At 51.1% G+C, this 25,327-nt stretch overlaps 3 protein-coding genes across 6 annotated transcripts; 2 read left to right on the forward strand and 1 right to left on the reverse strand.

Moving 5' to 3' along the window:
• The first annotated feature begins 1,729 nt into the window (after positions 1-1,729).
• On the forward strand, positions 1,730-9,554 carry dhx8 (DEAH (Asp-Glu-Ala-His) box polypeptide 8). Its single transcript, XM_052072249.1, has 22 exons — positions 1,730-1,931; positions 2,101-2,186; positions 2,272-2,344; positions 2,762-2,847; positions 2,927-3,384; positions 3,502-3,646; positions 3,726-3,932; positions 4,022-4,109; positions 4,191-4,288; positions 4,403-4,550; positions 5,329-5,510; positions 5,602-5,796; positions 5,891-6,076; positions 6,314-6,524; positions 6,600-6,781; positions 6,975-7,115; positions 7,194-7,349; positions 7,439-7,576; positions 7,654-7,782; positions 7,876-8,072; positions 8,185-8,364; positions 8,736-9,554. Exons 1-22 carry the CDS (start codon positions 1,829-1,831, stop codon positions 8,953-8,955), a joined length of 3,609 nt encoding a protein of 1,202 aa, XP_051928209.1. The 5' UTR covers positions 1,730-1,828; the 3' UTR covers positions 8,956-9,554.
• LOC127604880 (ATP-dependent RNA helicase DHX8-like) lies at positions 9,419-16,410 on the forward strand. 4 transcript variants are annotated; one of them, XM_052072252.1, is made up of 23 exons: positions 9,419-9,562; positions 9,632-9,717; positions 9,793-9,853; positions 9,946-10,031; positions 10,177-10,268; positions 10,388-10,681; positions 10,938-11,082; positions 11,153-11,350; positions 11,441-11,528; positions 11,600-11,697; positions 11,910-12,057; positions 12,133-12,314; positions 12,390-12,602; positions 12,761-12,946; positions 13,111-13,249; positions 13,516-13,697; positions 13,826-13,966; positions 14,199-14,354; positions 14,446-14,583; positions 14,681-14,809; positions 15,018-15,214; positions 15,291-15,470; positions 15,752-16,410. In XM_052072252.1, exons 1-23 carry the CDS (start codon positions 9,460-9,462, stop codon positions 15,969-15,971), a joined length of 3,462 nt encoding a protein of 1,153 aa, XP_051928212.1. In that variant the 5' UTR covers positions 9,419-9,459; the 3' UTR covers positions 15,972-16,410. The 4 variants fall into 4 exon arrangements, with proteins under 4 accessions (XP_051928212.1, XP_051928210.1, XP_051928211.1 ...); XM_052072250.1 differs by having other exon boundaries at positions 13,039-13,249; positions 15,752-16,409; XM_052072251.1 differs by having other exon boundaries at positions 12,390-12,584; positions 13,039-13,249; positions 15,752-16,408.
• Positions 16,411-16,524: 114 nt separating this feature from the next.
• msh2 (mutS homolog 2 (E. coli)) lies at positions 16,525-24,224 on the reverse strand. The gene is made up of 16 exons (XM_052072254.1): positions 23,724-24,224; positions 23,438-23,586; positions 22,862-23,119; positions 22,507-22,653; positions 22,203-22,352; positions 21,991-22,124; positions 21,709-21,908; positions 20,972-21,081; positions 20,391-20,514; positions 19,879-20,029; positions 19,665-19,762; positions 19,241-19,486; positions 18,650-18,854; positions 18,327-18,574; positions 17,436-17,605; positions 16,525-16,849 (listed from the first exon to the last, which is right to left on the reverse strand). The coding sequence occupies exons 1-16, from the start codon at positions 23,929-23,931 to the stop codon at positions 16,673-16,675; spliced, it is 2,775 nt and encodes a 924-aa protein (XP_051928214.1). The 5' UTR covers positions 23,932-24,224; the 3' UTR covers positions 16,525-16,672.
• Between the last annotated feature and the right edge of the window lie 1,103 nt (positions 24,225-25,327).

Genomic DNA, 25,327 nt, shown 5'->3' on the forward strand with positions numbered 1-25,327 from the left:
TCGATGAGGCGCAAATAAATTGAACCTCCAAGTCGCTTTCTGTGGACCGAAACCCGAGAGAGAATGCGGTTTTCCCGTTGAAAACTTTTTTTTTTTTTTTCCGATCACACACATGACTAAAATGCTCACTGCTCTTTTTCCCTCACACTTCAGATTTTTTTGGAGGGGAGGGGGGATCACATACACGACTGACTTGACCTCCGACCCCTGCCTTCTTACAGCTCTGGTGAGGCTCCATGGAAGACTCAAGAGAAAAAAAAAAAAGAAAAGGACGCCCTGAAGGGCGTCGGAAGTGGTGAGTTGTGGATGTGTTGTTGTTGTCAAGTGGGCCATGTGGGGATGGGTGGGGCCTGTCGTGGGGGACGTGAGCTCACTCGGGCAGCTTTCCTCTCAACCAATCCCTGCCTCATTTCTCTGACACCGGCCCCGCCCCTCTGGATACACCCTTTTGTGCGGACCCCACCTCACACACACACACACAGAGCATCCTCTCCTCCCTTCTCTCCCTCTCCCCCCCACAAACACACATTTCACGCTCTCTACCCGGTCATTGCGGGGAATTTTCCACTAGGCCGAGAAGGAAAGCCGCAGCCAGCTGCGCTTCCCAGTGGGCACCACGCTCTTGTTGTCTTGTTTGTTGGCCTTATTTTTATCTCTCTTGGCAGAAGTGTTCAAAACCATGAGCGCTCCCTCTCCCGGATGACTTTTTCCACTCGCTCGTCCGCGGCGTCCATTCATGCATGAGCACACCGAGCGGCGGCGGGCCATGTGCATGTGAGCATGTGAGGCCCTGCGCTTATGTAAGACCCCCCGGCCCCTCCTGTCCCGGTGCACATACGTGGGCCCGCAAATCAGGTCAGACGAGGACGACACGCCCAACTGCGACGTACATTTCAATACAGTACAAAGTGTTTACTGCAATACTCTCACGCACACGACAGATTTTTATGGCGCGAATCGGTCAATGTTGTTGCTCTTCATTCATCTGAAGCAAAGCAATAACGAGGATAACGGGATGTCCTTCAGGCAGCTTGCTGGGTTTTTAGTGAATCAAGATTTTGGCACAACCACTAAGCGGCCTGTTTGGGTACATGAACAGAATTGGATTCACTTCCTTTTGATGCCGATCGCCAAACTGATGTATGTCCATCATTCGTGAGAGATGATGGGGAGTGATTTTATTGATGAAACGTTGTTTTCAGGGCTGCTTAGTAAATGATCATTGGAGCTGCAAAAAAAAAGAGAGAGAGAAAACAGCAGCACCAATGTGTCTTTGTTGACAGGGGCTCTCGGATAGGCAACGAAGCAGGTCTTACGCTGAGCGTACAACAATAAATTGCACGTAGAGTGATTATCGCGCAGGACGGCATATTTGGTAAGGTGCACCGTGTTTGAAGAGCTTATGTAGGACTTGCGAGGAATGAAAACATCTTTGTGCTGGAAGCTTCTCAGGCAATAACACGCACACACACACACACACATACTGGGGTTAGGGGGACACACACCCCCTGTTAAAAGTACAACTTAACAAACTTTGGTTATCATGTTTATTTGCTCCACTATGAAACACTCTTATGAACTTAAAATCAAGATGTAGTCATAAAAACAATGACAATTTGTATTCATAAAAATGCCATTCAAAATTCGTTTGGAAGCAGTGAGGGCGCCATCTCGTGGATAAATCCAAAGTCAGTTTGTCCACGACATGTCACGCTTTCGTATTTCCGCCCAGACCGGAAGCGGAAGTTGTTGGTCGTATCCAGTAATGTGCTAGCATGGATTGTTAGCTTCTGTTCCGACCAAGCGAGTAAACGAGACCCGAGCAAGGATGGCAGACGTCGACGAGCTCTCCCAGCTCGAGTTTTTATCTTTGGTGTCCAAAGTGTGCACGGAGCTCGACAACCATCTTGGAATCAGCGACAAAGATTTAGGTTTGCTCACCACGCCGAACAATCGAGCTAGTTCGCTAAAGCTAACTTCGCTCCAGCTAATGTTGACTTGTCTTGCATATTCAAGTTCGGAGTTAGCTGTTTTTTTTTTTATGTGTGTGTGCGACTCGCCTACGATAGAAGAGTAATAAGGTGCTTGTTTGTATTTCAGCTGAATTCGTCATTAGCCTCGCGGAAAAAGAACCTACATTTGACGGCTTTAAAGCTCTCCTGCTGAAAAATGGCGCCGAATTCACGGTAAGTTCGTCTCATCAAATTTGTCTCATCACATGACAAATGTTGATCGTGAAGTTGGCGTTGACCCCATGGCGTTGTTTGACAGGACTCCCTCATCGGCAACTTGCTCAGGCTTATTCAGACAATGAGACCACCGTCCAAATCGTCCACAAGTAAAGGTGGTTTGTCATTTTTCCTCTCAGAGAAATTCACATTAGTTCAGATCTCACTTATGTTGGGTTAAATGGCCCGAGAAGAGCAATAACCTTAATTTTCTGTCGACATTCAGCGTTGTCTAGACATTCACCGTGTTGCTCTCTGAAATGACACGTTTGGTTTATTGAACATAAAACATATACAGTAATAATTAGATGGAAAATAAGGTAAATAAAATGGTAAAAAAAGAAAGAAATCAGTCTTCGTTCAACAGTTATTATGTTCAAGGGAGTAGGAAGAAGTAAAAAAAACGTATCTAGTCCTACCCCGTTATGTGTTTATATCTAATAAATCATTTTTATGTCAATCAGAAAAGAAAAAGTAAGAAGAACACGTGAAAGAAACGCACTAAAAAAGATGCCTTGATGTTGCCATCACAGCCTCTGAAGCTCAGAAGCCAAAGTCGGAGAAGGACAAGCTGAAGGAGCTGTTCCCTGCGCTTTGCAGGCCAAACGAAGCACCGCCGGTATGAGCTTGACAACGCGACCCAGCCACCGATCACGTGACACGTGATCCGAGAGCACCGAGTGTTTGTGTTTCCTTAGAAACTCCTGGACGAAGAAGACGTGAAGGTCGCGTCTGATGCCATGAAGGAGCTGGAGATGTTCATGCCGAGCGTGAGCGGCAGCGATTCCAAAAGCGATCGGAGCCGCACGGAGAAGAGCAGACGTCGCAGTCGGAGCAGAAGCCGGGACCGACACAGACCCCGGGACAGGGACCGGGACCGCAGGAGGCATCACCGCTCCCGTTCGCGCTCCAGGTCCAGATCTCGCTCCAGAGACCGCGATCGCCCCAGAGACCGCGAGCGCTCCAGGAGGCGCGAGCGGTCTTCCCGCTGGAGCGAGCGCTCGCCGAGCCCCCGCAGAGATCATCACGACCGAGACTGGAAGGACAAACACGTGGACCGCCCGCCCCCGGAGGAGCCCTCCGTGGGTGACATCTACAACGGCAAAGTCACCAGCATCATGCAGTTCGGATGCTTTGTCCAACTGGAGGGCCTCAGGTCTGGAACCGCTCTGCCGATCCGTGCGCTTCACACGGAGGCGGTCTCCCGTGGCTAGTTTTACATGCGCCTTCCTGTTTTGGTGTCCTTTTGAAACAAATCGAATGTACGCCGCAGGAAACGTTGGGAAGGTTTGGTGCACATTTCGGAGCTGCGACGAGAAGGCCGAGTGGCCAACGTGGCCGACGTGGTCAGCAAAGGGCAAAGAGTCAAGATCAAAGTCTTGTCCTTCACGGGCTCCAAAACCAGCCTCAGCATGAAAGTGAGCGAGGGGAACCACGCCGTTAATGAGCGAGACGTCTCGGCACTCGTCGTCACCGGCTGTCATTCGCCTTTGTCAGGATGTGGACCAGGAGACGGGCGAGGACCTGAACCCCAACAGGCGGAGGAACGTGGGCCCCGACGGCAGCGAGGAGGTGAACATGAGGAACCCCGACGGGCCCAGCAACCTCAACCTCGGCCCCGCCCGCGAGCTGGAGCAGGATGACACGCTCGAGAGGAAGAGACTCACCAAGATATCGGATCCAGAAAAATGGGAGATCAAGCAGGTTGGTCGGAACATGTGGAACGCACGACACACCGAAATCGAGCGGCCACTGCCGCCGTCTCGATCCGTAACGATTGATTATTCCCTCAGATGATCGCCGCCAACGTTTTATCCAAAGAGGAATTCCCCGATTTTGACGATGAAACGGGGATCCTTCCCAAAGTGGACGACGAGGAGGGTAACGAAACACGTCGTAGTCCGCTCGGAAACCGAATCAAGGCGTTGGCGCTCACGCCATCTGCCGTCACGCTTTCCCCAGATGAAGACTTGGAAATCGAGCTGGTGGAAGAGGAGCCGCCGTTCCTGAGAGGACACACCAAACAGAGCATGGACATGAGCCCCGTCAAGATCGTCAAGGTGCACTGATGCTGACGCGTCCCTGCGGGCGAAGACGCTCTTTTTATGTGAAGTTTGCCCCGGGCGCCGCGGCCACGCCGATGAACATTTCCGTATGTGTGCCTGCGCGCGCAGAATCCCGACGGTTCGCTGTCCCAGGCGGCCATGATGCAGAGCGCTCTGGCCAAAGAGCGCAGGGAGTTGAAGCAAGCGGCGCGCGAGGCCGAGATGGACTCCATCCCCATGGGCCTCAACAAACACTGGGTGGACCCGCTGCCCGACGGTAAGCGGCGCCGCCGACTTTGGCGGTTGGAATTGTGCTGTCAGCTGAGATGTCCGGGACACACAAGTTGCATCGCGTACGTCGGAAGACTTGGCTTGGGCTTTTTTCAAAGTGCAGATCCACAAAAAAAAAAAAAAAGTGACATCTACTCATAAAATGGATGCCATGTCAATCGTAGAAGGGAAACGAATCAGTCCCGTGATTTGATTTTGTTTAAACATTTTTTTAGTCTTTAAACCCTCGTTCAAGTGGGTTTTTTCGGAAAATGATTTCTCTTCAAAAAGACAATCATTGAGTTTCAATTGGGGCGGCCCGGTAGTCCAGTGGTTAGCACCTCGGCTTCACAGTGCAGAGGTACCGGGTTCGATTCCAGCTCCGGCCTCCCTGTGTGGAGTTTGCATGTTCTCCCCGGGCCTGCGTGGGTTTTCTCTGGGTGCTCCGGTTTCCTCCCACATTCCAAAAACATGCGTGGCAGGCTGAGTGAACGCTCTAAATTGTCCCTAGGTGTGAGTGTGAGTGCGAATGGTTGTTCGTTTCTGTGTGCCCTGTGATTGGCTGGCAACCGATTCAGGGTGTCCCCTGCCTACTGCCCGGAGACAGCTGGGATCGGCTCCAGCACCCCCCGCGACCCTAGTGAGGATCAAGCGGCTCGGAAGATGAATGAATGAATGAGTTTCAATTGAACTTGACGAATGAACCCATTGGAAAATCCGCGCAACCCTTTTGTGCTTTATTCTATTATTTTGCGCTCCGAATGATGACGCGCGTTCCGTTGCAGTTGACGGCAGGCAGATAGCCGCCAACATGCGCGGCATCGGCATGATGCCCAACGACATCCCCGAGTGGAAGAAGCACGCCTTTGGCGGCAACAAGGCGTCGTACGGAAAGAAGACTCAGCTTTCCATCCTGGAGCAGAGGGAGAGTTTACCCATCTACAAACTGAAGGAGCAGCTCATCCAGGTTGGTTGCTTTGCGCCCCGGCCCCTCGTTCGACTCCCGTCCCCCGGCCGGCTTTCGACTCGCCCGCCGAGCTCTCGTCTTCTCGTCGCAGGCCGTCCACGACAACCAGATCCTGATTGTGATCGGCGAGACGGGCTCCGGGAAGACCACGCAGATCACGCAGTACCTGGCGGAGGCGGGCTACACCACGCGGGGGAAGATCGGCTGCACGCAGCCTCGACGCGTGGCCGCCATGTCCGTCGCTAAGAGGGTCTCCGAGGAGTACGGCTGCTGTCTTGGACAGGAGGTGCGCGTGGCACGCCCTTTCCGGTGGCCGGACCCCCCGCCCCCCGACGGCCATTTTACGGCCCGCTTCCCGTTTTGAAACTCGGTGTCCGTAGGTGGGCTACACCATCCGCTTTGAGGACTGCACCAGCCCCGAGACGGTGATCAAGTACATGACGGACGGCATGCTGCTGAGGGAGTGTCTGATTGACTCGGAGCTCGGTCAGTACGCCATCATCATGCTGGACGAAGCCCACGAGAGGACCATCCACACCGACGTCCTCTTTGGGTTGCTCAAGAAGGTTCGTGGCATACTTTCAGATGCGCGTCGTCATTTCGTGTTATTTATTACGTGATCAAAAACACTGCCTGAAATCGGTTTCTCTCCACTGCCAGTGACTATTTCAATGACTGTATTCCCATTTTTGTGGTTTTCGCACATTCAACATATCGTGAGACCGCAGACAAATCTTGCGACAGCCCCCCCCCCCCCCCCCAAAAAAAAATAAAATGGCTGCCCTGGTGACTTTGATCGGCAGACGGTGCAGAAACGGACGGACATGAAGCTGATCGTGACGTCGGCCACGCTGGACGCCGTCAAATTCTCGCAGTACTTCTACGAGGCGCCCATCTTCACCATCCCCGGCAGGACGTACCCGGTGGAGGTGCTCTACACCAAAGAGCCCGAGACCGACTACCTGGACGCCAGCCTCATCACCGTCATGCAGATCCACCTGACCGAGCCCCCTGGTATGTCACTTGTGCCCCCCCCCCCCACACCCCCCCCACCCCAAACCATCACGTCATGACGCCCTCCTCCTACAGGCGACATCCTGGTCTTTCTAACTGGGCAAGAAGAGATTGACACTGCCTGCGAGATCCTCTACGAGCGCATGAAGTCTCTGGGCCCCGACGTCCCCGAACTCATCATTCTGCCGGTTTACTCCGCACTGCCGAGTGAAATGCAGACCAGGATCTTTGACCCGGCGCCGCCGGGCAGCAGAAAAGTACGTTTAGCCATCGACCGGAGTGACCACTTGATTGTTTTGCAGCCCGGAACTCCAGTGTGTTGCTTGAGAATAAAGTAACTTTGAAAAAAAAATCATAAATACTGTACGTAACTCCTGATTTATTTATTTTTAATCAGACGTCAAGTCGCTGCTCCGCGTGCATTCTCTGAACTTAGTTTGTTCCCGTTAGGTTGTCATCGCCACCAACATCGCCGAGACGTCACTGACCATCGACGGCATCTACTACGTGGTGGACCCCGGCTTTGTCAAGCAGAAAGTCTACAACTCCAAGACGGGCATCGACCAGCTGGTGGTGACGCCTATCTCGCAGGTAGCTAGCTTGCGGCCCCCCGCCGGAGCTTCCCGTGAACCCGAGCTCGTCATTAAAACGCGTCTTGATCTCCCACAGGCTCAAGCGAAGCAGAGGGCGGGCCGCGCCGGCCGGACGGGTCCCGGCAAGTGTTACCGCCTCTACACGGAGCGAGCGTACAGGGACGAGATGTTGACCACCAACGTGCCGGAGATCCAGAGGACCAACCTGGCCAGCACGGTGCTCTCGCTCAAGGTACACGCGGGCGGCCGCCACACGACGAGCTCAGGTGGATGCCGTCGGCACCCGCGCGCCAAACACCGTTTGCGCCCTCTCTCCGGCAGGCCATGGGCATCAACGACCTGCTCTCTTTCGACTTCATGGACGCTCCCCCCATGGAGACGCTGATCACGGCCATGGAGCAGCTGTACACGCTGGGCGCGCTGGACGACGAGGGCCTGCTCACGCGACTCGGAAGGAGGGTAAAGGCCTCCGCCGCCGGCGATGTTCTTTGGTTGGGTTTTCGCCGATGGCTGACGTGCGCCGGCGTCCCGCGCAGATGGCCGAATTCCCTCTGGAGCCCATGCTGTGCAAGATGTTGATCATGTCCGTGCATCTGGGCTGCAGCGAGGAGATGCTCACCATCGTCTCCATGTTGTCCGTGCAGAACGTCTTCTACAGGCCAAAGGCGAGCCGCCGCCAGATCTCCCTTCTTTGGAATTGACATATTTGTTATCGGCGTTTCTCATCAACGGTTTTATTTGTTGCGTGTGCGACACAGGACAAGCAGGCCTTGGCGGACCAGAAGAAGGCCAAGTTCCATCAGCCCGAGGGCGACCATCTGACCCTGCTGGCCGTCTACAACTCGTGGAAGAACAACAAGTTCTCCAACCCGTGGTGCTACGAGAACTTCATCCAGGCTCGCTCGCTCAGGAGAGCGCAGGACATCCGCAAGCAGATGTTGGGCATCATGGACCGGTACTGTCATGACACACGAGCACTGACCGAGTGAAGAAAATGGATCCGTGGCTCGGCCTGAATTCATCAAATCACGTAATCGTCTCAGAAGCTTTTAAACGCTGCTTCTCAGACACAAGTTGGATGTGGTGTCCTGCGGCAAAGCCACCGTGCGGGTCCAGAAGGCCATCTGCAGCGGTTTCTTTCGCAACGCCGCCAAGAAGGACCCTCAGGAGGGCTACAGGACCCTCATTGACCAGCAGGTGGTCTACATCCACCCTTCCAGTGCTTTGTTCAATCGACAGCCTGAATGGTGAGCGGGGGGGGGGGGGGGGGGGTTCAAATTGTTTTTTTCTCTTTGAAATATTTGTCAGGTATTTTAAAACGAGACTATTTAGATTTTCCAAAACAAATATGAAATGTGATTAATTTCCTCTTATGTATTTTTATACTGCTTAGATTTTCCGGTTTTGTGTTTTATTTGATGGGATCTCATAAAACATATTCGGAATAATCAAAAACGACTGCAGTTGACTTACCTCATCTTTTTAATGTCACTTTTTTCAAGATAAAATTCTCGGCTTTTTTTTTCTTTCTAAGCTTTTTTTTCATAAACATGTTTTGCCTCGATTGGACATCTGTAATATTTTTAATGGGGTGACCGCATTCCCTTTTCGTCCTCAGGGTCGTCTACCACGAGCTGGTGCTGACCACCAAGGAGTACATGCGCGAGGTGACCACCATCGACCCGCGCTGGCTGGTGGAGTTTGCGCCCGCCTTCTTCAAGGTGTCCGACCCGACGCGGCTCAGCAAGCAGAAGAAGCAGCAGCGCCTGGAGCCGCTCTACAACCGCTACGAGGAGCCCAACGCCTGGAGGATCTCCAGAGCCTTCAGGCGACGCTGAGCACTTTTTTGCCAGGGTAGTCGCTGTTTTTTTTTTTTTTAATTCCCGTCGAAAAAAACAAACGCAAAAAACCCCCCACACGACTGTAAATTTTACCTTCATTATTTTCAACATTTCATGTAAAATGTATACCATCCAAAAATAGTTAATTTTTCTGTGAATAGTAATTTGTGTTCCGGTTCTTGCTCGTCAGTCTATAAAAAAAATTGAATACAACATGGCCTTAATGTTTTTTGGGGAAAAGTGGAGGAGTGGGGACAAATAATTTACAATGATAAAAGAAATTATAGAATCACTTAAGGGTATTTCATGTGAAATGCGCAGGTAGCTTTAAATATTTAGTTTTTAATGATTTTAGTCCCATCTATTTCTTCTTAGCGTTCCGAAAGTTACATTTATTCCACCTATGTGGCCACTAGAGGGCGACGTTAGCGCGGCCGCTTGGTTTCAGTTTAGCGTAGAAGAAGAGTCACTTCCGTGTCATGACAAACGAGTCCAACCAAAATGGCAGTGCTGGATGACCTGAAATGTTTGGAGTATTTATCTTTGGTGTCCAAAGTGTGCACGGAGTTGGAAAACCACCTTGGAATAAGCGAAAAGGATCTTGGTATGCAACAATTTATCAGGTAACACGTTTTAATGTTGAAGGTGTTGCTCACATGTTCTTGTTGGCTAGCTGAATTCATCATCAGCCTAGCAGACAAACATCCAACATTTGGGGAGTTTAAAGCTGCCTTGACACAAAATGGAGCCGACTTTACGGTAGGTTCCGTGTAGAATTGACAATTGTAACATTTCAGATAGTTGTTGGTCAACGTTTTGTGTTGTATCTTTCAGGAAACGCTCACCACGAATTTATTTCGAATTATCAAAACCATGCAAGCGTCAACGACTCAAGGTAGACATTTTCTTCCTTCTCTGTAATGTTTTTACCACGAATATTGTTGCGGGTATTGAATATGGTCTTTGTTTACCTGCGGCTCACGATAGTACATCAGCAAAACCCCAAGAGTGAACGAGACAAGCTGAAAGAGAAATATCCTGCTTTATGTAAAGCAGATGATCCCGTGTGGCGGGTATGGCACTGCCCTCTATTCTCAAACAATGAATAAACTTTCTTGCATCCACTTTATATTGAAGTCATCCCTGCAAATCCTGACATTCGTCTCTTGTTGAAAAAAGAAACATCGAAAGTATTGTTTGTGACTTTCTGGCCTTCAGATGACGTCATGTCAAGACAGTAAAAACGATGAGCAAGTTGCCGCAGCAGCCATGAAGGAGCTGGAGATGCTCATGCCTCACTGTGCACCTCGGTGAGTTTCCAATAAAACCAGATAACCCCCCACCACCACCAGGCATATTAAAGATTCACCCATTTTCTGTGGCTTTTACCCGAATGAGGAATTGAAATGTCACTTTGTCATTCTCTCAGCACAAACACAACATTGCACAATGCCAGAAATAAAGATGCAAGCAAGATGACCACTCAGAAGTCGCATGGTCTCAAGTTGACAGACTGTGACGGCGATGCGTCAGGCAAGCGGCGACGGAAACGACCGTCCCGCTGGAGTGACCGACCGCCGAGCCCGTCCCGGGAGGAGGTGATCCCGCAGCCGAAACCCATCGAGCGGCCTCTGTCTGACGTTCCCATGGTGGGCAACATCTACTGTGGGAAAGTGTCCAGTGTCATGCAGTTTGGATGCTTTGTCCAGCTGGAAGGTCTTAGGTATGCCCCGGTGTTCGTGGAATTATTAATTTTTTTGACCTGAAAGTTCAAGTCCTGCTCTGAAACAAAACCCAGGAGAATTATTGTTTCCACATTCTGCCCAAAACTGTAGAAAATAAACCAAAAGAGCAGAAAAAGCGGAAGAGGAACAAGAAAATTGCTGAGGATGTCATTGTCGGGGATAATTTAATTTTACTTTTTTTTTTTTGGGGCTTCTTAAAAAAATCGTATGCATGTATGAAAACAATGTATGCAGGAAGCGCTGGGAAGGCCTGGTGCACGTGTCGGAACTGCGCAAGGAAGGGCGAATAGCAGATGTGTCGACTGTGGTTAGCAGGGGACAAAAGGTCCGGGTCAAAGTCCTGTCCGTGACCAGAACAAAGGCCAGCCTCAGCATGAAGGTCGGTCCCAGGCGGAGGAGGACGAGCGACAAAAAAAAGAACTTTGACAGAGCTGGACACGTTGTTCCAGGACGTCGACCAAGAAACCGGAGAGGACCTGAACCCCAACCGCAGGAGGAACTTTGAAATGGGCGCAGGTGCCGGGGACGATGCCCTGAGGAATCCAGACTTTCCCGTGGAGGTCTGCATTGTGGAGAGCGAGGAGAACCCCAGTGAGCAAAAGCGAGTGGCCAAGATCACCGACTTGGAAAAATGGGAGATCAAACAGGTCAGCGGTCATCAAAGACAAATCATCAGAATGAATCGATCGAGTAGATTCCTCACCCCGATTCCAAACAGTCTCCCCATCCTCATCCAGATGATTGCCGCCAACGCGCTCCCGAAGGAGGAATACCCAGAGTTTGATGAGGAAACCGGAATCCTTCCCAACTTGGACGACGAGGATGGTAAGCGTGTCGCCGGTTATTTTTTTGCCCATTCGCGTGACCGTGCGATGACATGCCGATCACGTCAGCAGACGTGGACGTGGAGATCGACTTGGTAGAAGAGGAACCGCCCTTCTTGCGGGGTCAGACCCGCTGGAGCACCAGCATGAGTCCCGTCAAGATCGTCAAGGTGTGGATTCTGATCATATTTCTAGAAAATAGACTTTACTTTACTTTTTAAAACATCATTCATAATTTATATTGACTTCATATTGTTTTTCTGTGTGCTGAACTGTCGTTCTTAAGTCCTTTTTCTTTCTTTTTTTTTTTTGAAAGGCAGAATATTTGTTTTGGATCTCATGAGCAAAGTGGCCAACGATTGTCCATTTTCTCCGTTTTTAGAATCCCGACGGCTCGCTGTCACAGGCGGCCATGATGCAGAGCGCCCTGGCCAAAGAGCGTCGCGAGCTCAAGCAGGCGGCCCGCGCAGACGAGATGGACCGCATCCCCACCGGCCTCCACAAGAACTGGATTGACCCCATGCCGGACTGTAAGCGCCGCGGCGTGCCATTTAGCGCAGGGAAGCGACTGCGAGCCCGGCTCACTCGCCGTCCTCCCCTCGCAGACGACGGGCGGCAGATTGCCGCCAATATGCGCGGCATCGGCGCCCTGCCTGCTGACGTTCCTGAGTGGAAGCGGTATGCCTTCGGGGGCAACCAGGTGTCCTACGGCAGGAAGACGGAGCTGTCCATCATGCAGCAGCGGGAGAGCCTTCCCATCTTCAACCTCAAGCAGCAGCTGGTTCAGGTCCGCAAGGCCGCCGGCGCAATCGGGGAAGTCCCGCCCTAACTCGCTCATTGTTCTCCCCTTCGCTTTCCGCAGGCCGTCCACGACAACCAGATCCTGATCGTGGTGGGCGAGACGGGCTCCGGGAAGACCACGCAGATCACGCAGTACCTGGCGGAGGCCGGATACACGGCGCGCGGGAAGATCGGCTGTACGCAGCCCCGCCGCGTGGCCGCCATGTCCGTCGCCAAGAGGGTCTCGGAGGAGTACGGCTGTCGGCTGGGCCAGGAGGTGAGAGCGAAGCCGCCTGTCGTGCGCGCAGTGTCCACCGGGTGGCAGCAGACGACTTTTACTTTGGGCTTTGCCGCCCCTGACTTAGAAATTCAGTACATACGAGTCCATTTGAATGACGTCAGTCTACTAAATGGAATGAAAGTCACCGTTTTAGCAACGTGCTCGTTTTCTAGGTGGGCTACACGATCCGTTTCGAGGACTGCACCAGCACGGAGACGCTGATCAAGTACATGACTCACGGAATGCTGCAGCGGGAATGCCTGATCGACCCCGACATGAGCCAGTATTCCCTCATCATGCTGGACGAGGCCCACGAGAGGACCATCCACACGGACGTCCTCTTCGGCCTGCTCAAGAAGGTAACACCCCCCCCCCCCCCCACCCACCCCCGAGGTCTCAGCCACGCAAACAGTTGGGACAACAGTCGTTGCGTGCCATGTTCCCCGGGCAGACCGTGCAGAAGCGCAAAGACCTGAAGCTGATCGTGTCGTCGGCCACGCTGGATGCTGTCAAATTCTCGCAGTACTTCTTCGAGGCGCCCATCTTCACCATCCCGGGGAGGACGTTCCCGGTGGAGATCCTCTACGCCAGGGAGCCTGAAACGGACTACCTGGACGCCAGCCTCATCACTGTCATGCAGATCCACCTGACCGAGCCCCCCGGTTGCGATTTTGTTCATTTTTTAAAAAACATTTTTTACTACTCTCAATGACGGGCAGCAGACGGTGTCTTTTGTACTCCCAAGTCCAAGAGTAGCTGAGAGAAACTCCATTTCTAAGCTCTTTGTGTTGGGATTGTATTGTTGATATTGTGAGAGGAACCTTGATGGACCTGCAAGGCCAACCGTTCCCATTTGAAGAACATGCAATCCAAATTGTTGTTTTTGTTTTTATTTTGAGCCATGTCAATTCCAGTCTCCCCTCTCCAGGTGACATCCTGGTGTTTCTGACCGGGCAGGAGGAGATCGACACGGCCTGCGAAATGCTCTTCGAGCGCATGCGGATGCTGGGCCCCGACGTTCCGCAGCTCATCATCCTTCCCGTCTATTCGGCGCTGCCCAGCGAGATGCAGACCAGGATCTTTGATCCGGCCCCACTCGGCAGCAGGAAAGTGAGCACAAACTACTCGATGAAACAATCGGGATGTTGTTTCACGGGCGGATTGTACGTCAGCGGTTTATGCGACCCGGCACATCGGTTGAACACATGGGCCTCTTTGATCATGATGCCGACCGCTAGGTGATCATCGCCACCAACATCGCCGAGACATCGCTGACCATCGACGGCATCTACTACGTGGTGGACCCCGGTTTCGTCAAACAAATTGTTTACAACTCCAAGTCAGGCATCGACCAGCTGGTGGTGATGCCCATCTCGCAGGTTTGTCATCCTCTAGATTTTGCTAGAAGATGCGCTCTAAATAATAATAAGAATCCCGCCCTTCCACATCACCCTTAAAATGCACCTTGCAAATTTCCCTAGTGTGGGACAAATAAAGGTTATCTTAGCACCCCCCCCCCTCTCCCTCTGCTGCGTATTCGTGTAGATAGGTGGCCCACAAAATATTCACATTCATTCCATGCTAGCAGGCAAACGCTGTCGTATCATCCAGGCGCAGGCCAAGCAGCGTTCGGGCCGAGCGGGCAGGACGGGTCCCGGCAAGTGTTACCGCCTCTACACGGAACGAGCGTACAGGGACGAGATGTTGACCACCAACGTGCCGGAGATCCAGAGGACCAACCTGGCCAGCACGGTGCTCTCGCTCAAGGTACACGCGTGTTGTCACGTGGATGGAAAGGAAAACAAATGTTCCGAAATGGCACGCGGCCTAGTACGGCGTGATTCAAAATGTCCACCAGGCCATGGGCATCAACGACATGCTGGCCTTCGACTTCATGGACTCTCCCCCCATGGAGACGTTGATCACGGCCATGGAGCAGCTGTACGCTCTGGGCGCGCTGGACGACGAGGGCCTGCTCACGCGACTCGGAAGGAGGGTAAAGGCCTCTGCCGCCGCCGCCAGAAAGTGGTTTCCCTGAGTGCGCGGTGCGTTTTCTCCATTTCCTGACGCACGTCCGCCGGCGTCCCGCGCAGATGGCCGAATTCCCCCTGGAGCCCACGTTGTGCAAGATGTTGATCATGTCCGTGCATCTGGGCTGCAGCGAGGAGATGCTCACCATCGTCTCCATGTTGTCTGTGCAGAACGTCTTCTACAGGCCAAAGGTACAACATGCGCGACCAAAAAAAAAAAAAAAACCTCAATCACGTTGTAAAAATTGTCAGATCGCATTGTGAACCCCCCCCCCCCCAAAAAAAAACACATACTGTATATATATTCTTTTTGATGTGTCAGTTCGCTCGTCATGCAATTTTTGTTTTGCCGTAAAATGTCACGGAAGCAGAAAACGTGCGCGGCGTCTTTCGTTGGCAGGACAAGCAGATCCAGGCGGACCAGAGGAAGGCCAAATTCTTCCAGCCCGAAGGCGACCATCTCACCCTGCTGGCCGTCTTCAACTCGTGGAAGAACAACAAGTTCTCCAACCCCTGGTGTTTCGAGAACTTCATCCAGGGGCGCTCGCTCAAGAGAGCGCAGGACATCCGCAAGCAGATGATGAGCATCATGGACAGGTGAAGCGCGCCGCGAGCTCATTCCGTCGGCCAGAGCGACGCTCAAAACGCCCGCTTTTCGACGTCCGCTCCACAGACACAAGCTGGACGTGGTGTCTTGCGGCAAGTCGACCGTGCGGGTCCAGAAGGCCATCTGCAGCGGTTTCTTCCGCAACGCCGCCAGGAAGCACCCCCAAGACGGCTACCGTACCCTCATCGACCAGCAGGTGGTGTACCTCCACCCGTCCAGCACGCTCTTCAACCGCCAGCCGGAATGGTAAGTGAGCATCAAGGTTAGAAAAGGTTGTTTTGGAGTTGGAGTTTTGTTCCTTCTTTCCCTCAATCAGTTGACCGTCTTGAAAACGTTTCATTTGAGTTTTTTGTGAGTATGTATGGCCTGCTTGATGAGTGCAAATTAAAAACGACAATTGTCAAAGCACACCATTTTGTTAGTTTTCATCAACTGTAATAACCTTGCTTAGCACGAGCACATCGGCGCTTTGGACTTGTGACACGGCAGTTGCTTTGGATGCTGACGATGGCGCCGCTATTGTCCAGGCTCGTCTACCACGAGCTGGTGCTGACCACCAAGGAGTACATGCGCGAGGTGACCACCATCGACCCGCGCTGGCTGGTGGAGTTTGCGCCCGCCTTCTTCAAGGTGTCCGACCCGACGCGGCTCAGCAAGCAGAAGAAGCAGCAGCGCCTGGAGCCGCTCTACAACCGCTACGAGGAGCCCAACGCCTGGAGGATCTCCAGAGCCTTCAGGCGACGCTGACCACTTTTTTTTTTTGCCAGGATAGTCGCTGTGCTCACTTGACACTTTTTATTCCCGTCTGGAATATATATATATACATACAAAAAACTATGTGGTTGTATTATTTTGAAATGAGCCTTATGAGAGATTCACTATTGTAGCTCTGAGATCATTCAGTTCATAGTATCGTCTTTGGGATGATACTAGTCTTAACTTGTTTACATGGAAGGTGAGTGGGCAGTTTTACGTGTGTATTCCAAAGCACCACGCTGGTCAAAATGACGAGGAGGAACTTGATGAGTAAGTTATCTTGACTGATTGTTAAGTGGTTCGAAGCGACATCTTATTTATTTTATATAGGGTTGTATATATATACGCGACGGGAATAAAGTCATTTCATTTTAATACCCACAACACCACAAAAAAATAAAATCAACCTCCATTACACAAAACAAATGTTTGTGTATTGGCGTGAGTATCGCCACTTGAGGTTTTTCTCTGTTAAAAAAAAGTTTTGACTCCCCCCCAAAACAGAACATTTTCTTTTAAATGAAAATACTGGTTTTCAACATGGTTTTTGTTCCTTTCATGCATGAAAAAGTTTATTAAACGCGTAACTCAAAATGCGGTGACCTGAAAAACTGTTTTGGAGTTTCGGGGGGGGGGGGGGGGGGGCGGTGGATCTCATCATTTACCACAGGTGACGCTAGGTGTCCAAAATATCAAGACGGAATGACAGGAAGTGAGTGCGCGAGCAGCTCAGAGACGTACGCATTGTTTTTGCCGAGCAGCGCCGTCTTCATGCGCCTCAACGCAGCCCTCACCTCCTCCTCCGTCATGGTGGAAGCGGGGAGACTCTTTGCTTCCTCAAGGAAGTCTTGAATCAAGTCTTCTCCGACCTGGTGGGAGAAGACGGACAGAAGTGAGCCCCCGAGTCAATCTTTGCAAATTCCATCTGCCACAGGAAAACGGAACATTTTTGTCACACTTTTTTTTGTGGCAGCCAAGTTAAAAACGGCTTTGTTAATGACGCTATTCATATCGACACATGTATTGGGCGGGGTCGGGGCAATGGCACTGGAACCTCTTGTTCATTACTAAACTGTGGGAGAGGTCGTCCGATATAGCAGTTAGCCAAATAAAATACAAAATAACCAAATACAGAACAAAATGATTGTACAACTGTTCGAAAAGTTTGAAGTAGGGCCTGAACAATATGGATTTTTTTTTTAAAAGCAATTCCAAGATTTGGCTTAGGATCATTCCAGTAACCGATTATTCGTCCTCATAATTAAAACAAAATGAAAACATTTAAATAATTTCTTAGAGTTCCCTTAAGACTTACAACATTGAAGATATCCATTAATTTTCGAGAAAGTGTGTTTGCAACAACCTTGCAATCACAAAACCCCCTCAAAAGTAGCCAATTTATTCCATTGAGAGGTTAGCGTCAACCCCCCCCCCCCCTCAAACTCGAATAGTTACTCGTTTGTCGCTGCGTCGCTTCTTGGCCTCGGGCTCGTCCTCTCTAGGAGACGCCGCCGACTCCTGAAACTCCTCCAGTTCCTGGGCCTTCTCCTTGGCCATGGCGACTACCGACGGGGGGAAACAAGCCAACTCTGCCACGTGGATCCCGAAACTCTGATCGCACACACCTGCCAGAAAGATGCAATTAATTTTTTTTTTTTTTTAAAGTAAATAGCACATGACGCGAGCCTTTAAGGGGCACGGCCTGGTGAAAGTCATCGGAATGCAAATTCGATCAACGTGACGCCTCGCAAGTGAGCCTTTTAAGATGAGGCACTTTGCCAGTCAAGACGAGTTGTCGAGTGTGTTGCTTTTGCAGTCCAGGATTTCATGGCACAATATTTCCCCGAATTCCACAAGACTTGAGCCGGCGTGTAACCTCGTCTCACCAGCGAGACGCATGTGGAGCATCGATTCCCCCGCGTCAACTAAAGAGCCCCGTGATGAGCGCCACGTCACGCCGGATGACGCACGGCTCAATCAAGCGTGCGCACACACCCGGGCCACTCAGATGGAGAGCCGCATGGAAAGTGAAGTCAAACATTTGAGCGGGTGTCTTCATGCTCAATGAAGTTTTTTCACCGCAACCACACACTCACTTCTGGACACTTGGGCTGAACCACAAATCGAATTCAAATCGACAAGCATGACTTGATACGGCTGGCGCTTAAGAAGTGCGGTTCTCACGTTCACTGGACCCGCCATTGTTGCATCAACGGAAGCGATCAAGCCGCGAATGTGTTTGCAATTATTGTGCTAAACTTATTTTTCAACATGGCTCAAGCCTTCCGCTCCCCAAGAAAGAAAAAAAAAAAAAAACAGAAGCTAACTTGTTGGTCGGAGACCGACCTGGCTTGACTCTGTAGAGCATGGTGAGCGTGTTCTGGGACGTCAGCGCCGTGACGTGCAGGTTGCGCACGGCGGGCCGCTGCGCCGCCAGCGCCGTCAGCTCGTGGAAGTGCGTCGCGAACAGACAGAAGCAGCCGATCTCGCCGGCGACGTGCTCGCTGATGGCCCAGGCCAAGCCGAAGCCGTCGTAGGTGGACGTGCCGCGGCCCAGCTCGTCCACGATGACCAGCGACTTCTCCGTGGCGGAGCTGCAAACCGAGAACCGCGACGTTACGGCCGGGGATCGAGACGGCGGCGACGGAGGGCGGGCGGGGTTGTCCTACTGCAAGATGGCCGCCGTCTCCAGCATCTCGGACATAAAGGTGGACACGCCCTTCACCTGGCTGTCTCCCGCCCCCACCCGGGCAAGGATTCCGTCAATCACGCTCAGCTCCGCCTCCTCGCACGGCACGAAGCAGCCGATTTGTGCCATCAAAGCGATGACGCCGACCTGACGGATGAACGTCGACTTTCCGCCCATATTAGGGCCTGAAGACCAAATGACAGACGTATACTTGGTTAACAAATCCTGAAAATGACTTTCGCTCGTGTGGTAGTTTGGGCTTTGTGATTGGCCGAGAGGGCGCAACGGACAAGCATTTTTATTTTAATTTTTGGAGGGAAAAAAAAGTATTTTTTTTTATATTTTTTTCAAGGTGACCCCTAAATGGCCGAAATATTTTTTATAGGAATCATTTTAGAAATCATGTGTGGACAGAGCTCCAAAGGGCAACAAATTACACTTCCTACTAAGGAGGAATCAGGACTTGTCCTATATGTGTTGTTTTTTTTTTGGTGGGGGGGGGGGGTGGAGTTGTTAGACAGGAGACAAATGGTTGGATAATGACATAAACAAAACGAGAGCACGCACTCACCTGTGATAATGTAGAAGCTCTTCTGACCCTGCACAAAGGTGACGTCGTTGGGTATGAAGCAAGTGTCGGCGTCCGTCTCCATGCAGGGGTGGCGCGCTTGCCGCAGCTCCAGGCGACGCGGCCCGTCGGGCAGCAGGCGCGGACGTACGTAAGGCACGGGGGCGGAAACCGACGCCGTGGCAAAGCTAACCACGGCGTCCAGTAGCGCCACGACATCTCCAAGGGTCTGCAGAGGGTCCGCGTAGCCTAGTTAAAGTTTAAAAAAATAATAATAATAAAATAATATCAATAAAAAATTGAATAAAAATAAATGACCCGAAACGGTGGATGTATCTAAACGTCGACTTTCTTTCTAGTTCAAGAAGCTGCTCGCCAACCATCACGTGGATGACGCGCGTCAAAACACACGCCGCGGATTCCGCACCTGAGGCAATGTTGATGATCTCTTTGACGATGGCATTCTGCGCCTCCTCGTACTCCTCCCTGCTGCGGCCGTAGTCCTCGTTGAGCGCGCTCAGCTTGCTGAGGACAAACGGCAGGTCAGATCAGGCAAAGCGGGCACCCGTCACGGACATGTTGCGTTCACGTCAGAAGTGGCGTTTGTTTTTGCAACGCGAGACACAAGGAGGCACACCAACCCGTTGGTGAAGCGCACGCCGTTCTTCTGCACGTCCAGTGTGGTGAATGCCTTGTTGTTCCTCAGGTTCTTCTCCTCCTTGCAGGTGACACGCAAGTAGAAGCCCAGCACGCCGCTCGACTCCAGCTTCACCGTCTTGCCAGCGTCCAAACCTGTGATGCCGTGACCGGTTTCACTGTGAACGTCAGCTCTGTCGTGCAAAGCGTTTGAAATTTATTGCAGACGCTTAAAGATATTTTCCATCCATATTATTGCGAGATAACGATGTCGCCCGGAGATTGCCACGCGCGACCCATTAATTTTCCGCCGAGGGCCAACCATGGCAACGCGCATTGACATGCCGCGTCTTGTTTGACGTCATGGATTGCCGTCCGACGGTTTGGGACAAAACGTCCATTTGACCGCGAGGCCAAGAATTTAGAAGTTATGCGGCGCCACGCCACATGGCCGCTCCACACTTTAATCGCGTTATGACCCGCGGATGCACTCGCCATCCGAGCGCGCCGTAGTCACCTAGCTCCCTTGCCGCGGCGTTGAGCACGGCCTGCATGCTTTTCTCCATGGCGTCCATTTTCTCCCGGAGTTCACTCAACACGGGATCGAATGAGGCTTTCACCAGGAACTCGTGGTGTTCAATCTGCAAAAGGGTTGAAACAGTTCAGCGTCGCCAGCATCAAGGCTTTCAATCTTCAGATAAACATTACGTACGTCGTCATTCCGCGACCCGAGATGACGCCTCAAATTAAATTAGAAACCCAAACATGGTCCGTAAACGGGGTCGTAATCTCCGATGAACTCAACGGGGCTATGGCAAATGATGACCATACCAGGCGCAAAAAAAAAAAAAAATCCCCACCCAATCAAAAATCAGTGCCGAGAGGGCGTAGCCATCAAGCACGGACCGCTCTCCTTCGACAAATGTCGCGGGGCAAAACGCTGAGAACCGTCCACAAGGACAAAAAACACCATATGACAAAACAAATGAGCAAAAAAAAAAAAAACATGGAACAAATTAAAACAAACAACCAACGAGGGTGCCGGCGTTATCTCGGAGTAACTGGTTTAAGAATGCTCCAAGTGTGAGAAAGACGCACCTGGTTCATATCCAGCGTGGTCTCGATCATCTCCTGGTACTTGCTGAAGTCACCCTGCAGGTCTCTGAGCGGGGAGATCAAGACCGCCTCGAGCAGGACCTTGTGGTCGCCTAAGGGAAAAAGCACCAAATCACATGATGTAGAGGAGCGAGCGGTGTGCATGACAACATGGACACATTCATGACTTATCACCCCTCGTTTTTTTACCCCCCAGGGAGAAAAAACAAAACATTAGAATTGGAAATCAGTTTTTTGGTTTGAAAGAAGGGGCGGCCCGGTAGTCCAGTGGTTAGCACGTCGGCTTCACAGTGCAGAGGTACCGGGTTCGATTCCAGCTCCGGCCTCCCTGTGTGGAGTTTGCATGTTCTCCCCGGGCCTGCATGGGTTTTCTCCGGGTGCTCCGGTTTCCTCCCACATTCCAAAAACATGCGTGGCAGGCTGATTGAACACTCTAAATTGTCCCTATGTGTGAGTGTGAGTGCGAATGGTTGTTCGTTTCTGTGTGCCCTGCGATTGGCTGGCAACCGATTCAGGGTGTCCCCCGCCTACTGCCCGAAGACAGCTGGGATAGGCTCCAGCACCCCCCGCGACCCTAGTGAGGATCAAGCGGCTCGGAAAATGAATGAATGAATGAATGTTTGAAAGAAAATTGCACAATTTTATTTTCAGGCTCTCTCTTTTGAAAGATGATGGGGGAGAGGCCTAAAGCGAGGTTTGCCATCGAGCGATTTTGCTACCCGAATATCTATCCAGTGCGGTGATGAGCGCGGGGATTTGGTCGACGGCCTGGTGCGCGCGGTAGCAGTCCTGTAAGGTGGCGCTGCGGCGGTGGAACTTCTTGGCCAGTCGCTGGAGGTCAGGGAAGCGCCGCAGAATGTCCTCCTGGCACGTTTGCCTCAGCTCTGAATCGCATACCAAACTCTCCACCAGGTCCAGCCTGCACGTTTGCAAAATCTCCTAAGACAACCCTGCATCATTTTGTTCGCACCGGTGATGGAAACAAACATCCGAGATATTACCTCTCCTCGATTTTAGTGGTGTCCAGGAGCGGCTGCTTAATCCACTGGTTGACCAGCCGCTGGCCCTGAGGTGTGCGACACTTGTTCAAAAGTCCGGCCAGCGAGTGAGCCCCGCTGGTGTCATCGGGTGCACCCTGCACGAGAGGCAAACGTGTCATCAATAACAAAAAAAAAACACCAGAAAATATGCCAGCGGGTGTTGGGGCCCCCACCTGGAAGAGGTTGAGCGCCCTGACAGCAGCACTGTCCAGCCTCATGTACTGACCCAGCTCCAGCGAGGTCAGGCTGAAGGAGTTGAAGTTGGACTCGTCGGAGAGAAGCTCCAGGTAGCGCACCACTGCGGCCAAGCAGGACATGGCCACCTGCCCGGGAAACCGCAACGAAACAAATCTGGTCTCATTCAACTAAATTGCCGTCGCCTATCGGGGAAATTCTCAAAAAGACAGCACTCCTCCCCCTCGTACAAAACGCTCCTCGAGGGACACTTTCCAGTACTGGTCCGCCGCTGGCCCTCACCTGTTTGTCGAGCTCCGGGAGGGTGTTGCTGGCCACCGTCTCTCCCCGTTTGGCTCTCAGCAGCCTGTTGAGGTCCTGGACCACGTCCTTGCTATTGAACTCCGTTCGCTTCCTCTCCGACACCAGCACGCCACCGCGCTGCACCACCTGCACATATTTCTTTTTGTATCACATCGTGCTGTATTCATTTTGAATTCTAGCCTTGTTTTATTGTATCAATTTTTACTTGCTTTGAATTATACCGTTATATTTTGTCATTTATTTTTGCAGAGCTTGATTGGAACACTTTCTCTTGAACTCTTTCACTTTCAGGGGAAACAAAAAAAAATAAAAAATCAAGGAAAAAAAAACAAACCTCCCGTAGCTTGCTGCCCTCTCCTTGAGAGAGAAGACACTCCTTGGGGCCGACCTGTATGAGGAGCGACTCGAGGTTGGAAAAGACCTCGTTGTCGGGGAACTCGCAAACGCCCATGGTGCGTTGCGTCGCATCCACGTAGCCCACAGCCACCACGCCGGAGGTGGCACGCACAGCGACCACACCCGTGCAGCCTTCAGCACCATTTCCGCCGCCAAACAGAATCTCTTCGAACTGGGCGAGGTTTCCTGGAGAGGCCTAAATGAAGTGGGAGAGATCAACAATTCAACAAACAAAATCTCAGCCTGCTGAGATGGCGGAAAATTGGTAGATTGACGTCCTTCATTCTTTTCCCACAAACATCATAGCAACCTGAATACAGTGGTTTCAAAGAGTCAGGGGACATGACAGGTATTGGATTAAACAGCAACGGTGAGAGTTAGCGAGAAAGTGGTATTATTTATCCTGTGAGAGATATTAAACTGGAAATTAGCGGGGGGGTTACACACACACATATCCTTATTTTTATGTTACGTCCTACTGTGTAGCACGTTTGCTTAAACTGTAGACACAAACCTTGAACTCAATCTTCCAGTCATGCTCCTTACTGTTCTTGCTGTGGTTCCTGTACACCTCGACGCGGTACTGCCTGACCAGAAGCAGGTCCTTCACAAAAGCCTCAAAGTTGAGCTTGCTCAACACCACGCTGTCCAATTTACGACTCCCTGGCGACCGACACGTGTCCAAATTAAACATGTGCCCACGTTTTGGAACGAAGAGACGAAAGCAGGCCGAAAAAAGCAGCTGAATTAGTCTGTTAGCATGTCTCCAGCTGATGCTAAGCTACGCGCCGCTAGCTTACCGGAGCCCAAGTGCTTGATGACGGCGTTCGTCTTGAAAACTTCTTTCGCGGCGAACGCTGCGTCTTTCCCGTGAACCGTGTAGTACTCGCTGCGGTCGAATATGCGGAAAGTTGTCTCCGGTTTCTCCGGCATGGAGAAGAAGAAGTTGAGGAAGGAGTGTTCGGACGCGCTGTCCATGGACAGGTTTTGCTTTGGCTGAACAGCCATGCTGCAATTTCCCGCCACGGCAAGTGAGCCCAAACAGGAAGTGACGTCGCTTTTCAATGTGCATATTTAAAATAGGAAGCTTGACTGGATGTGTCGCAAATAACTTTAATTAGATTTTGCCTTGTCAAAATTAATGTTCGAGATATCCGCGACTAACGCCAGTTTGGAATAGACAATCCAAATCTCATGAGTCAGAATTAAAGTTCAAGAAAACTGTAATTAACCTCAATCAAAGATGTCCTTAACTCATGTTTTAGTCAGTGAAATAATGTTATGGAACTGGAACTATGACGAGTCAAAAAAGCCATCTTAGATATCGCAAATTACTTGCAGGTATCAACTAATTTGATACCTGCAACTAATTTACTAATTCAAATATCTGTGAATTACAGATATATGCAACTGAATTGGATGGCACGGTGGATTCCCGGGTTGGATTCCAACCCGGGCCTCCCTGTGTGGAATTTGCATGCATGTCCTCCCTTATGCATGCGTGGGTTTTCTCCGAGTGCTCCGGTCAACGATAGTTTTCAGCAAAGTGAAATGCGTTTGATTGCATGCCCCTGCGTTTCACCTTGTTAAAAAAAACAACAACAAAAATAAACCCACTTTGAACTAAGAGCGATCCACTCAACATAAGAGTGCGCTGTGCAGAGGAGAGCAAATAAAATATGAAAAATCATCCGTGCGGCCGTAGCCAACGTTCTCAGGGTCAATGTCATTACTGAGACAGTGGCAACTATTGTCGTCTATCCGGTGCCTCTTGAGTAATTCATATTCATGATAGCGCTGCACACATGGTCATCTCTGTGTGAACAATGTGTGGAAAATGGCAATTCTGTGTGAACAATGTGTGGAAAAAGGCAATGAATTCTTTATCATTTTCCAGGAAACTGCCACGGAAAATATGAGGCACACGGCGTGTCAATCAAATGCGTCCTCTGCGAGACATTAAGAAATGTCATTGGTGTGATGCGCGGAGTTTGGTCAGCATGTGACGGGTCCCAGCAAAGACTGGATGACGCCACATAAAATTTAGATGGGAACAGTTTGATAGGAACAAATTTGAAACAGCGAGGCAAAAAGGATTTCTAATAGCATGTTATTCTGATAACCGTCATACTTTGCGGCTCTGTTGAGAAAATACATTCCAGCTTTTGGAAAGGCCTGGTCTTTGATTTGAGTGCTGTGCTCGCAACAAACGGAAGAGAGAGATTCATGTTCTGCTCACTAACCTTTTCAAGCCGATTCGGTTACTGGTGCAGTTAGTTTTCCTTTCTGGAAAAAAAACAAACGAACAGGATCAAGTGGTTGGTGGGGGGGAAACGATGAGCGAGGCAGGTTGGGCAGGGAGGCACTGGAAGAAGACAAGATCAAATAGTTATGCATCAAAAAA

This window comes from Hippocampus zosterae, chromosome 7 (assembly GCF_025434085.1).
Source record: "Hippocampus zosterae strain Florida chromosome 7, ASM2543408v3, whole genome shotgun sequence".
Taxonomy (NCBI): domain Eukaryota; kingdom Metazoa; phylum Chordata; class Actinopteri; order Syngnathiformes; family Syngnathidae; genus Hippocampus; species Hippocampus zosterae.